The sequence below is a fragment of the Erpetoichthys calabaricus genome (assembly GCF_900747795.2).
Source record: "Erpetoichthys calabaricus chromosome 1 unlocalized genomic scaffold, fErpCal1.3 SUPER_1_unloc_23, whole genome shotgun sequence".
Lineage (NCBI taxonomy): Eukaryota > Metazoa > Chordata > Cladistia > Polypteriformes > Polypteridae > Erpetoichthys > Erpetoichthys calabaricus.
This window is the reverse complement of record NW_026261589.1, coordinates 1,222,427-1,235,704: the sequence shown is the minus strand read 5'-3', so window position 1 is coordinate 1,235,704 and position 13,278 is coordinate 1,222,427. Positions and strand designations below refer to the sequence as shown.

Here is a 13,278-nt window from a genome sequence, read left to right as displayed (position 1 = left end):
GTTCACTGTCTTACATGTCATCAATATCAGTAATATGACAAAGTAAAACTCTGGAAGCATTAAGATCATTCAGAGAAGGGGCTGTTAGATTTGTAGGGGAGTCTCGAAGGACCATCATAGTGTTGAACATCATGATTGACATCACATTACAAAGGATGAGGAGACAGCAATCTGTTCTTAAAAGCAGTTCAGTTCTATTCATCACCAAGTATTGTCCATCCAGGTGGGATGTTTCATCATCAGGGACGGTTCTCCCTTCGCACCATGCACCAGGTTGAGTTCAGACCACCGTCACAGCATACAAGTCCATAGGATGTTGCATATCATGCACACAATGATTATTGCCTTTATCTTCATGTTAACCTTCCCAAACAGATCTTCTTACAGTGGGACAGTGAATCCAGGAATCGACACCTTTAACCTTTACAACATGAGGGGTAACCAGGAGGACTTGGTGCGGACCTCACCAGCAGGGTTGGTGCCAATGCATTCGACGAGTATCTCAGATCAGAACCCAATCGCCAAGGTGGATTCTCTCATCTGTAGCCTTACTGGAGGGGGCCACACCCCAGGACTCTTTTACTTGGGAGTGCACCCCTTTCAGTGTTCTTTGAAGGCCAGAAAAGAACAAGAGATCCCCATCAATGGTTTCCAGCTCAACCCGCCCTCCAGGCATTGGGACCTGTATTGGCCGACCTGTCAACAATACAAGGGTCGACAGTCCTGTTTGGTGGTGGGTCCTGCCACACATTACAGCCAGAACAAGCAGAAGGGCGTCTGGCCAGGAAAGGTCAGTTTCCTCACATACTTTAGCTAATTTCAGTTTCAACATCTGAAGGGTCCTTTCCACCATGCCACCACTCTGTGGGTGATATGCACAATAGTGTTTTAGGTCGACCTGTAGCCATTTGGCTAAATGATGGATCACTGAGTTAATTAAAGGTGACCCATTGTCTGAGTGAAGTTTCCAGAACACCCCCAAACACCCACCCAAACCCCTACTGGGGCTCCACCTCTCTCCACATGTGCCACCATTGTGTCTTTAGCAGCTTAATCTAATCCAGGAGCAATCTTCACAAAGGCTGGAAAGGAAGACTTGGGCAGGAAAGACTTTTTAGTCTGTAAGTGGTGCCAGAACCCATCATCATCCTGGACGGCTCCTTCTTATTTCCAAGTCTGAATATCTGTGTGAGTTGCACTGGTCAGAACTTCAGTCACTGGCGCAGCGGGCACAGTGGGCACAGCGGGCACGTCTTGTAGCAGAATTACAAGGTAAACAGGCATGTCGGCCTCTGAGTGGCTTCATTGCAGTGATCAGTGTGGTAGGAATGACAGCCTGGTTCATCTTATTGGCACCTTGGTAACACTTCACTCATTTCTTACACAACAAATCATGAGCTCCCTTTTTTAGAAAGGCACAAGGCTTTTTACAATTTCATTTTTCAGCTCCTACTCGAGCTTTGTGTGTATTTGGTGATCTCTGCTTAGCTGATCTGCCTGAAGTAAGAAGATTTCAGAAAAACAACTGAATGCTGGATTAGAAATAACTGGAACTTCTTTCTCTTTCTGTCCTTCTGCAGCGTTCATAATGATGACTGAAATTTACCGAGTGTCTAAGAAACACGCTGACGACTTCAGTACCATAGAAGAGTCACCACATGTCAGTGGAGCAGATGGCGACACAGGTGGGCTCTGTAGACCTACTTTATATACTTCAAATAAAGAAAATGAATATTTTGTTAAGGGAAGGCAAAGTAGTACTTTTATTTATGATGGTGTTTTGAAAATCTTTAAAGTGTAAGGAAGAAGAATGGATGTGCTGATGTTAATGAATGAATTGTGTGCTTCACCTTCTCTCAGTGAGCCATTTCAGTGAGATTCCCAGTTTATTTGCCCCCCCTCCCCTCCCCCTGTGAATTGAGGATTTTTATTTTTTAACCTTCATGTAGATGAACAGTCTCCTCACTCTTTCTTGCTGTAAGACACAGTTGTGCTCTTGTTTATTAATTTAGGCAAACGCTTTTAAAAGCTAAAAGTGAACCCGTCACAGCTCTCCCTGTTCGTGTTCCACACTGGTGACTAAATCTGAGAAAGCCAAGTTTTGGTCGGCTGTTCAGAGTGCTAATTTAACAGAAGCAGTTTCAGTGATATCAGTTATTTATGGAGGTGCCCCATATTGTGTGGTAGGTGTTACTGTCACTCCAGGTTCAAGTGAGTAACTCCACCTTGAGCGTATTCATTTAGTGATGTCGTGTCTTTTCTCTCTCCAGTGGTCAGTGTTTGGTGGGCTCTGCCTCAGTTCACTTTGATTAAAGCCTCTTTGCTGTTTCCTCAACAATTTCATAAGGAAAAGTGTGACTCTTATGTGACTGATGTCTTCACAAGAGATACATTTCAAGAACAAATCCTGTCCAGACTGCGTTCAGTCACATGCACACAGGACAAGAAGTGAAGAGCATAGGTTAGAGCTTGTGGTCCTCCTTCATGTTCAGACGGAGTTTTAGAACGTGACCAGCCCCAAGAACTTCAAATCCACAAAGAGAGAGTGTGAGAGATGTTTTCAAGTAAAGGTGTAGCTCCTGGTAATAGCATCACAGAACTCTTTGAGGTGCGGGTCAATGCCTGTTTATAGGAACCTGAGCGCGTCCTTCAGAGTTTGTCAAGAAGTCAGTTTGAGGTTACAAGCATAAGATGAATGAACGTCTTGTTCTGGCAAAAGATTTTAGAGATGTCAAGTCATCTTTGATTGACACTGTTGGTTATACGAAAGACAGATGATGGCTAATGGTAGAAGGATGTAGCAGTGCGAGAACTTGATGGACTTCATTTCCCAGCTGCCCTGAAGGGTATTGCCCTCATTGGACGACTACAATGGGCGTATTTCATATCTAACACGAGTGTCTACTTTTCAGATGCCATGTGTCATGGGCGGGGGCAGACTTATGAGGGATTTGCCTGGCCTTAAACTATTGTTTGGGTCCCACCTAGGAGTTCTGTAGGAAACCCACAGAGAAACTAATATATAATGTCAAAGGTTAAGAGGCACCTAAACTTGAATAGACACCAAAACAAGAACAGCAAGCAGTGTGAGAGAATGAAAGAGGTGTGTGGTGTGACCAACAGGAGGCGCCCCACACTCCAGACACAAGTGCACATAACACAGTCAAGAGTTCAGATAAAGTGAATTTTATTAAACCTTTTCAGGTTCTTTCTCCAAAACAAGTGCTGACAACCACGATTGCAATAATAATTCTCCTCTACTCTCCTCCAGCCTTGTCCAACTGTTCCTGGATGAGGTCTACTGGCTTCTTTAATGCCAGACCCCGGAGTACTTCTGGTGCCACACAATTACACCCTAGAAGCACATCTGGGTCAAGTGAGTCCTCCTTACAGAGTGTGAATCCTCTCCCCTCAGCTCCATTTCTGGCGGCACCCACACACTGTGACAGGGCTGACCATCAGGATTACAATTCCCAAGGTGCCCTGCGGGTGTACAGATGGTAGCTCAACCTGAGGAATGCTGCTACCTGGCGTACCTGGGGAACAGAACGTCCCAAGAGACAGTTGTGCCCTATCCTTCCATTAAAGGTAAGGTACCTGCAATGAAAGGTACTTTCTTTTCTTCATTATGTAAAGCACTTTGAGTTACTTTTTGTATGAAAATGTGCTATAGAAATAAATGTTGTTGTTGTTGTCTATTCAAATCCTTCCCTTATGGGTTCCTGTCCAGGTAGGCCATAAGGTAATGCCAGTCCATCCACGTTGGCACCTACAGTGGAAAGCAGCAAAAAAGAGCATCTGTGGCTATTAGTGATGAGTATGAGGGAGAGAGTGAGCATTGTCAGCGCTTAGAATTAAACTTGACAGCCATCAGAGCACAGTATGCCACGTCTGAGCCTAAAACACAGAGAGTCCGATCTGTCAGCTATCTGTTCTGAGAAAGAAAAAAAAAGAGAAAGAGAAGGGAAATATACTTCAAAATGTTATTCTGGCACTTTCACAATATCACACATTGTCAGCTGTTCAGGTAAAATGAAGATGAAAAAAATCCTAAAAGTTAATAAAAAGTAAAAGTTAAATAAAATAAAAATCCATTAGCAGGTTTAGTGTTTTCACCAGTTTCTAGACTGAAGCCACTTTTGTGAAGGTAGTAATAAATTTGAACAGTTGTGTGCCAAGTGACAGGTAAGTTATTAACCATGAAATGCAAACACCTGACAAGTAAGCTGATGTTGTGATGATAATAATCAGGTGAGCCTGTGCTGAGATCTGGACGTGGTCATCATGGACCAGAAAATACAGATATGAGGAGACAGAACAGGAATGTCGATGTGACAGCAGCAAGTGGGAATGAAGGGGAGACCAGTTAATGGCCCCTTTGATGGTGGGACACCAGTGTAGGAAAGGAAAATGAACTTTAACTGACCAGCCAGGGACAATCAGAATAATGTGGGATGGAGGAGAGATTTAATCTTGGCAATTGATCACATCATTTGGGAAGGCTCCTTCTTCATTTACCTTACCTTCCTCTGTTGTAGGATGAGGGTCTCTGACTGTTAGATCAATTTAAATGAAGCCCACTCATTTAAAGAAACAGCATAATGCAAAGCATTGATGAACACAGGGATTATAGAAATATGATAACTGCATTTATCTGTGTGACAGGACCCAGCCAGACTAGACAGACAAACAGATAAGACACAGAGGCTGGCTGTTTACTGGTAGTTCGAGGTTTAATTTATCTTGGCACACATAAATAGTTTAATGATGCCAAGTCTTCATGGATGATGTCTGATGTTGTGTGTAATTGTTGTTTTTTTGTTGTCCCGGGTTCATGTGGAGGATTCTTCTTGTGATGGCGTCCACTCTTTTGCTCAGGGTCCTTCATTTGTGGTGTTCTGTGGTGCTGCTTTCTCATCGTCCTTTCTGCTGTTAGGCCCTTTGGTGTGTCGTGTGCAGCTTCATAGTGAAGAGCGTTACTGTTTGTGGCACAAGAGTTTAGATACTGTGGTACCCGGATGGGGGTGGTACCCAGCCGAGATGCCTGAGAAGACCGGAGGAGGGCTTGTGCCTCCTCCAGACTTCGAGGGGGCGACCGCCCTGGGGGCCACGGGTACAGAGCTGGGAAGCTCAACCCTGTAGGGGCCCGTGGTCACCACCTGGGGGACCCCAATACCTGGAGGACCCTGGACCTCAGCACTTCTGTCACACCAGCAAGTGCTGGGGGGAAGAGGAACAGGGACACCCGGAGTGCATCCGGGGAGACAGCCGGTACTTCCGCCACACTGGAGCGTGTCGGTGGGAGATTGCCGGGAACACACCTGGAGCACATCTGGGTGCTTATTTAAAGGGCCTGCCTCCCTTCAGAGATGGACTTGAGTAGGGTGGACGAGTGGACAAGATCTCTGGAGAAGAGAAGGAGGCGGTCTGAAGGAAAGAGAGAGAAGGCATTGTGTTGGCCTGGACTGAGGGGTATTGGGGTTGTGAGTGATTTTTGTATAATGGAAGCCCTGAATAAACGTGTGTGGGGTAAAACAAACATGTCTGCCTGTCTGTGTCCTGGTCATATTCCACAATACTGAAATTCCCTTCTTGAAGTAATGGCTACTTTTTAATGTTTTTAGTCCACTGGCCCACAGTTTGGCTTGGCTAAGACATTAATAATAATAATAATAATAATTATTATTATTATTATTATTCATTTTTTTATAATTTACATAGTGCTTTTCTCACTACTCAAAAGAGCTTTACATAGTGATACTCTAAGTCAAACTAATGTGCAGCAGCCACCTGGATGATATGACGGCAGCCATTTTTGCACCACTGCACTTACTACACATTAGCTGTTAGGTGGTGAATGGGTGAGAGACAGAGAGACACTTAGAGACAGGGGATGATTAGGGGGCCACAATGATAGGCCTACAGAGAGCAATTTAGCCTGGACATGAGGATACACCCACTCTTTACGATGGATACTCAGGGTCTTTGATGACCCCAGTGAGTTAGGACTTCAGTTTTACGTCTCATCTGAAGGATGGCACCATTTTTACAGAGCATTGTCCCCGCCACTGCTCTGGGGCATTGGGATCCACACACAGACCACAGGGTCAGCTCCCCCTGCTGGCATCACCAACACCTCTTTCAGTAGCAACCCAAGCTCTTCATAGATGGTCTCCCATGCAAGTACTGGCTGGGCTTGAAGATGTTTAGTTTCAGGTGGGTGACCTCTTCTGAAGGACCAGGTGATTTGGTTTCAGATCCACAAAGAGAAAGTGGCTGTCAGTTCCCAGCTTTTAACTTTAAGTGAGACACTGTAGAGATTTTCAATCATTTTGGAAAGTGGTTGTCCTTTGTCCCATCAGAATGCCCCTTGGAGATCAGTCAGTGTGTGCGCCTCTCTGACAGAATACATGGGTGCAGCTCATTTTTAAAAAAGGAATTCTGATATCTCATGATTGGTTTAAAGTCACCTCTAGTTACAAAGTCAGGAGCTGCTTATAGTCAAGTTATTCTGTCTGTCCCACTTCTCATTAATTGAATTATAGCTCTTTGCTGTTGCTTCTGTCCATTTCATGCCTTGTGACTCAAGACGTTTGCTGAGTGGCCTCTGGAAAGATGTCTGATTTCCACCTTCATCATCAGATGAACTACAGGCAGATTCTGGTGGAGACCATTCACTTATTTTGTGATGTAAGGGGAGATGGCACAGCTGGACGTCTATTAAATCTGCCACCTTAACAGGCCTGGTGGGCCACTAAAGCCTAGAAGAATGGGCAATGCCCACTTTGTCCTACATCAGGTAGTTCATGTGCTCTTCATTCTCTGATCTCACTCCACCTTGCCTTTCTTCCAGCTCCAGTGCCTCAAGTTAGATCAGAAAGAAAATTCAACCTGCTGAAGATGCTGTTGATCTTCTATGTTCTCCTAGTGGCCGCCCCCATATTCTTTTCTATTTACTGTAAGTATCATTCATACTGATATGGAATTGAAAAGTTAAGGAGATGTGAATGCTTTGTGTATTTCTTATATGTGCAGTTGTTGGCCCCTTTACTAGGAGGACTTGCTCATTACCTCAAAACAGCTAATCATGTGGCTGTAATTCAGTGTACATAGTGGGGTCATCTGAAGGAATAACAGGCTCAAAGGAAGAAGAATTTCTGGGGTGCCAACCCGACCATCGCTGTTTACTTCTAAGTCCAAACAGAAACAAACTCTCGATGGTGTAAAAGGAAACACAACTATTGCCACAGTAATAAAGTAGCTGGTATTAATCAGACTTTCTTGTCTGCCGTCTGCTGGTCACGGAGCTCCTTAGCTCTGGTCGTTCTGGATAGACGTGACACTTCCATCAGGGATGTTAAGTTCTTAGAGCCCAGGGACCAGAAGGGGCAGTCAGTTGCTCTCATTGGGTGTTTTCTCTTTACTTTGGTGAAAGAAAAGGACAAGACAGTTAGCCACAGCGCTCCCTTAAGCCCAGGGATGGCATCATATACCTGGGAAGAACTTGGAGGGTGAGCCTCTGACATGACAATAACCAATAAATTACCTCCAGCACTTATCATTTTCCATATAAATAAGCTTCCTTAACAAAAATCAGTCAAATACTCTCTAAAGAGGAGCAACATTAAATATCATAATAACAAGGCTTAGGGAGTTCATGCTTCATTGGGTTTAAACAAACATAAAAGATCCTTGAGCAAAGCCTGATTTATCTTAAACTAAAACAAACACTTCTCACTTCTCACTCCTTAGAGGATCTTTGATGTCTGGCCCCCGGTATTCTCCTTGGTACAAATCAAGACCCCCGTCTGCCAATAAACGTGCCTCCAGCTACAAATATCCAAAGAGCCTCCCATTCCTACTTTCCCTCACTGAGACTCTGTTATTTAAAGGAGGACCATGAAGACCACCTGGTGCTGTGGGTTTGTAATCAGAAATCACATCTGGTTAGTCAGAAGTCCAGAAATGTATCAGGGTGTTTCTCCTGTCCCCTTACTACTCTGCTCCTGGATTATCCCATAAGAGCTGCATGATCCATGAAGTCTGACCAACATACAGTAGACTGTTGCATTTTGCTGCTGCCTTCCACCATCTTGAGGAATTTTGACCAACTAAAGATCTTCCAGTGCAGAGACATTTCCTTGTAGGTGTTGTATCCAGTAAAGGGCAGAATCCTTTGATCTCCTACACAAGTAGACATGATCAATGGCCTATCATCCAGAAGAGACCATTATTACTGTTATTCATATTGTATATTTGTCTGACACCTGTATTACAACAACTGAAATAATGAAGTTGTTTTTTTATTTTTTTAACAAGTAAAGACAATGCCTGTAACGCAGCCTCCCAGTGCTCAACTAACAGACAAAAAAGCGGAGCTGCCAGCTTATCTCTCAGTGAGATGGCACAAGTTATGCAAAACTCAAGGGGAACAGAAATCTGAACGAGCTCACGTGAACACAGCAAGGAGATTTATTGAAGACATTTATTGTTATAATTCCAAATACCAAAATGATTTGTCAAAATGCAGGCGGAGGGTCATATAGAGGCAGTTTAGAGAACAGCAATAAATCAAAATGAGTGAAAAAATAAACCAACTACAAAACTCAGGAAAATGAAAGAAGAAAACACAAAAGAAAGAACCAGAAACTGAAGCTCAGAGGATGGCTGTCTCAGGGGTTAATAATCCACCACACTTGAGGAAACGTCTCCTTTGAGCTTCCTCGTTTCTTTCCCCTGCCTACCCATCAAGTGACCGCTACATTATATTCATAGACAGGAGCGTCTGGAGGAAAGTTGTGATGTCTGCTTATTTGAAATGTTTCACCTTTTTGTTTTATGGATTATTATGGAATTTTAATGTGATGATTTAATTTGGCTGTGATGCCATGTTGTTTCTCGATGGGTGCCAACACTTTGTGGTTTTGTTGCCTAATCTCATTATTCTGTTGGTTGAGCAGCGCACACTGAAAGTCACAGTCAGTGACACAATCGCCACAATGACATTAAAGCTGCCATCACACTTTTGTGTTCATCAAAGATTACAAGACCTTGTTACTTAGTAACTGCTTTATTTTTAATATTTCATGTCTTGATCCTTTTTTCTTCTGCCTTCATGGCCTACTGATTCCTCATCCTGAGACAGAACTAAAATGACATCTAAAAAGTGGGACTGGCTGTAGGTGTGGTGGCTCATAGCCCATTCCTTATCAATTAAAGGAAGGTTTGAAGCTCCGCTCAGTTTATGACAATAACACTGGGGTTTGAAGGAGAAAAGTCTGGCTGAAGACCACCAGTGGCAGGTCTCCCTCTGGCTGCTCACGTCAGAGGACCCTGTGATGTCATTCAGTGGCCTGAGGCTGGATGTGCAAAGCAGAGTGCGCTGGCAAAGAGCTACTTTGAAAACATGTCATTCAATGAGTCCACAGGACTGAAATATTAGTGTCATGGATCAAAGTATGTGCTCATGTAAAGGCAGATTATACATAAATAAATAAATAAATAAATAAATAAATAAATAAGTGCAGCTGTATTTCGCTATATATAGATGATTGGAAAGACACTCAAAACATTGAGGAAGTCTTGGGGTGCCAGCGAGCTTACCCCTGTTACTCGGTTTAATCCAAATGTAAATAATTTTAAACAAATAGAATATTTGATAACATATACAGATCATGTAAGCAAAAGAAAGGAGAACCATCTTGACTTCTATAATGAAAATCAACTCAGTGGTGTGGGTCGTCTTTAGGAGCTCCGTGCTGCTCACAGTTCTGATCTGATATAAGACGCCATTCTCTGTGGTGTCCACTCTTTTGTAGTCCCCCAGCCATTAGGGGGCAGCATCAATTGCCCTCAACTGGCATCTTCTTACTTCAGTGGGTGACAACAATGTTAGCGACTGCACCCCCTCTCGCCGTGCAGTGGTATTGCATACCTCTGATAAACCTGGACGGTGATCCTCTGACAAGCATATGTGACGCCTAATATCATAAATTAACCTGGGAATGACATTAATGGCAAAGATATTTTACCATTTCTACATTTTAACCGTAGTGTAAACCTTCATAAACTAGTTATAAAGCAGGTGCGTGTGACCAGCTAATATTTAAAACCACTCTCATGTTAAATATGCCATTACACATACTAAGATGTAGAGGCTAACACACATCATAATTAGCAGTTAAGCCCCACATCGGGTTTGTTAAAGTAATAATCTCCCCCCACAGCTCATGAAGCCTAACATTTATAACTGCACATTCCCACTCTTACGAGATGCTCCTCTTGTGCCATCCCCATCGTGTAGCACAGCTAGGATCGCTGATCGTCCTCCACACTAACATGCTCTCTCCCAGCGATCCACCCAAAGTCATCCTCCTCTTCTTCCTGGGACTCATGTTTATGTGGTCCTCTGCATTCTGGAATATTCCCAGCCTTGATGGATGAAGTGCAGACCTTCCTGAAACTTGTGAATGCAGAGCCTGCGTCTCTGTGTGTCAGGTCAGTGTCAGTCAGGCATCCAGCCCCTCCATCTTCAGGGCAGTTAGCTAAGAGCTACAATGCTGTATTATGTCTGTGTGATAATCCTAATTTAATATCTGAAACTTCTCTTATATGAGATATGCTGTGTTTATTTCTGTGACGCTATGTTGTGGTCCTGCATTAAACAGTGGCAGTAATCACTGTATATTTAACTTTAGTTAACATGAAAGGTCTTTTAGAATAATGGATTAGATGATACTTCATTTGTCTCCAAGGGGAAATTATGATTTTACAGAAGGTCAAAAAATGTATATATATATAAAAATAAAAGCAATCAACAACCCAATTTTCCCATTCTTCTCTTATTTAAATATTTGTCTTATTGTTATCTGTCTGTGCCGTCTCCTGACTCCATTCCCTCTCTTTAAACTGCTGTCCTCCGGTGTCCACATTACCGCCTCCTCCAGCCTAATTTATGTTGTACTTGTAAAGACCTGTGGAGACTCGCAGATGAGCGCATTTCTCTGTGTTGTTATGTCGTTTTATGTATTTATCATGTAATGTGCACTAAATTACCATTTATTCCTTTGAAGAAACAATAACAAAAATAAGCATTACACAAAATGCTTGACTGGCCTCTTTAACTTGTCTCTCAGTAGATGTCACTAATGTTAAAGATGAAGACAGTAGAGAGAAATTGCTGGAGTAGAAATATAAGAAATTTGACAAATTTGAGGAGACCCTTCAGTCCACCAGGCCCGTTTGTTTAGTTAATAGCTAAGCTGTCCCAACATCTCATCCTGATTTTTCTTAAAGGTTGTTGAGGTTTCTGCTTTAATTTCATGTCTCAGATGTTTGTTTCAGAGTCCCATAACTCTTTGTGTAAAGAAGAACTTCCTGGCTTCAGTTTTAGATGCACATCCCCTTAATTTCTCCTGATGTTCTCGAGTATGTGATTCACTCTTCTGAATTCTGTTGGATTTACTTTATTAATGCCTTGGAGGATTTTACAAACCCAGATGAGGTTGCCACATGATGTCCTCTGCTCAGACTAAACAGGTTTAATTCTCTGTGCCTGTCACACTACGACATGTCCTTCAGTGCCATGATGCACCTGGTTGCTCTCCTCTGCACAGCTTCATGTGCTGCTATGTCTTTCTTGTACTGAATTCACTGTCGTAATCTTCTTTATCTGAGTTTGTACAATGCTAGATACTGTATACCCTGCCATTCTTTCTTATATTCTGAAAGTGCCTTGAGCATGGGAAAGGCGCTATATAAATAAAATGTATTATTTTATTATTATTACTGCGGTGACCAGAACTGCACACAACACTCCATATGTGGTCTTACTAGTGCATTATATCATTTGAGCACATTGTCCTTATTTGTCTTTATAATTGCTGCTGCACATTGCTTAGTCGCTAAACATGCTGTTAGACCTACTAGGGGGTCATCTGGACTGTTTGAAGTCAGGTGAGAGCCCCAGATGTTGAGCCTTAAAACAAGGTACAAATAAAGTGTATCTCAGCGTGTTCATACCAGTTATACGTTAATTAAAAAAAAGGTGAAAATCAGAGTTGCTGTTTCACAATAAAAACTAGTAAGGCACAATCGTCGATCTGATGTTACAAACTCTGATGGAGTAAAACAAGCAAAAAACATGGCAAGTGGTTCTTTATCAACCAAAAACTGGTAGCATTCTTAACTCAAGTGTAAAAGATGATTACTTGTTGTATGAAATGACTTGTTTTCCTCAGATTTCATAACATTAAATCACAAGGAGCAAGAACTGGAAGAGTTAAGAATTGCATATTACAACTTGACCAGTAACAACAGTGCTCTGTTGGCGGCTCATGCTATCCTGCAGTCCAAATATGAAAGAAACAACAGTTATCTACAGGAAAGTCGAGATACCCTGCAGTCTCAGTATGTAGCTCTGAATAAGAAGCATGAAGAACTGGCCAAAGAGTTCAGTAAACTGCAGGAATACTACTGTGATGGTACAAACACATCTCACGGTGAGTGCTTTGCTGCAGGATGAGTAGACGGTGGGATCCTTGGTCATCTAATCCCTCATTTGTCATTTGCTCTTTTTGTTTCGTTTTACACAGTAAACACTTGCCCGCTATGTAAACTGGGCTGGATCCCCTTCAGTTCCAAGTGTTACTTCATCTCCACTAAGACAAAGACCTGGAATGAGAGCCATGATTGGTGCCTGACAAAGGGTGGACAACTAGTGAATATAGAAAACTCAGAGGAGTGGGTATGTCATTTATGCAGGTGGATTTAAGATGACTGTCTTGAAAAACTACATACTGTAAGTTAAACTGTCAGGAAAAAAAAGCTTTGAAAGTGCATCAGAAGAACAATCCCAGAAAACCTAAGCTGAAGTTGACTCAGGTCAGCATGTTATTAAAGCAGGAATGTCTTTCTTTAGGAGATTCCTCCAATTGATCTGAAGAGTCTGTCAACGCATTTCAAAGGCCCAGGCCAGGTGACTGTCGTTTAATGTAAAGTCTCAATGACCTTTTGTTTTGTGCCGACTACGTATGTGAGGAAGTAAAGATTCTGTCAGAGGACTCTTCATTCACTGATGTCATCAGATGTGCTATGAATCCTAGATTGCTGTTTCTTCTGTCTTGGCATGAGGAGCTCTTAGAGTTACCATTTGTGCATTATGTTTACATGCATTTCTGGTTTTTGATTGGATATCTGGGAGATATGTAATGGACAATAGAGTCATTGGTGATGCACTAGACAAATAGGATATAAAGCAATTTAAGATTTGCTCATCAT

General features: G+C 42.6%; 1 protein-coding gene across 1 annotated transcript; it reads left to right on the top strand.

The window, feature by feature from the left end:
• The first annotated feature begins 6,564 nt into the window (after positions 1-6,564).
• LOC127526375 (B-cell differentiation antigen CD72-like) lies at positions 6,565-12,894 on the top strand. Its single transcript, XM_051921761.1, has 3 exons — positions 6,565-6,958; positions 12,240-12,500; positions 12,594-12,894. Exons 1-3 carry the CDS (start codon positions 6,901-6,903, stop codon positions 12,770-12,772), a joined length of 498 nt encoding a protein of 165 aa, XP_051777721.1. The 5' UTR covers positions 6,565-6,900; the 3' UTR covers positions 12,773-12,894.
• The last annotated feature ends 384 nt before the right edge of the window (positions 12,895-13,278 follow it).

Bases quoted from the DNA above. Each gene is read 5' to 3' on its own strand.
- LOC127526375 (XM_051921761.1), top strand. From the start codon at position 6,901: ATGCTGTTGATCTTCTATGTTCTCCTAGTGGCCGCCCCCATATTCTTT. The intron at 6,959-12,239 runs GTAAGTATCATT...TGTTTTCCTCAG, and splicing joins CATATTCTTTTCTATTTACT to ATTTCATAACATTAAATCAC. The intron at 12,501-12,593 runs GTGAGTGCTTTG...CGTTTTACACAG, and splicing joins TGGTACAAACACATCTCACG to TAAACACTTGCCCGCTATGT.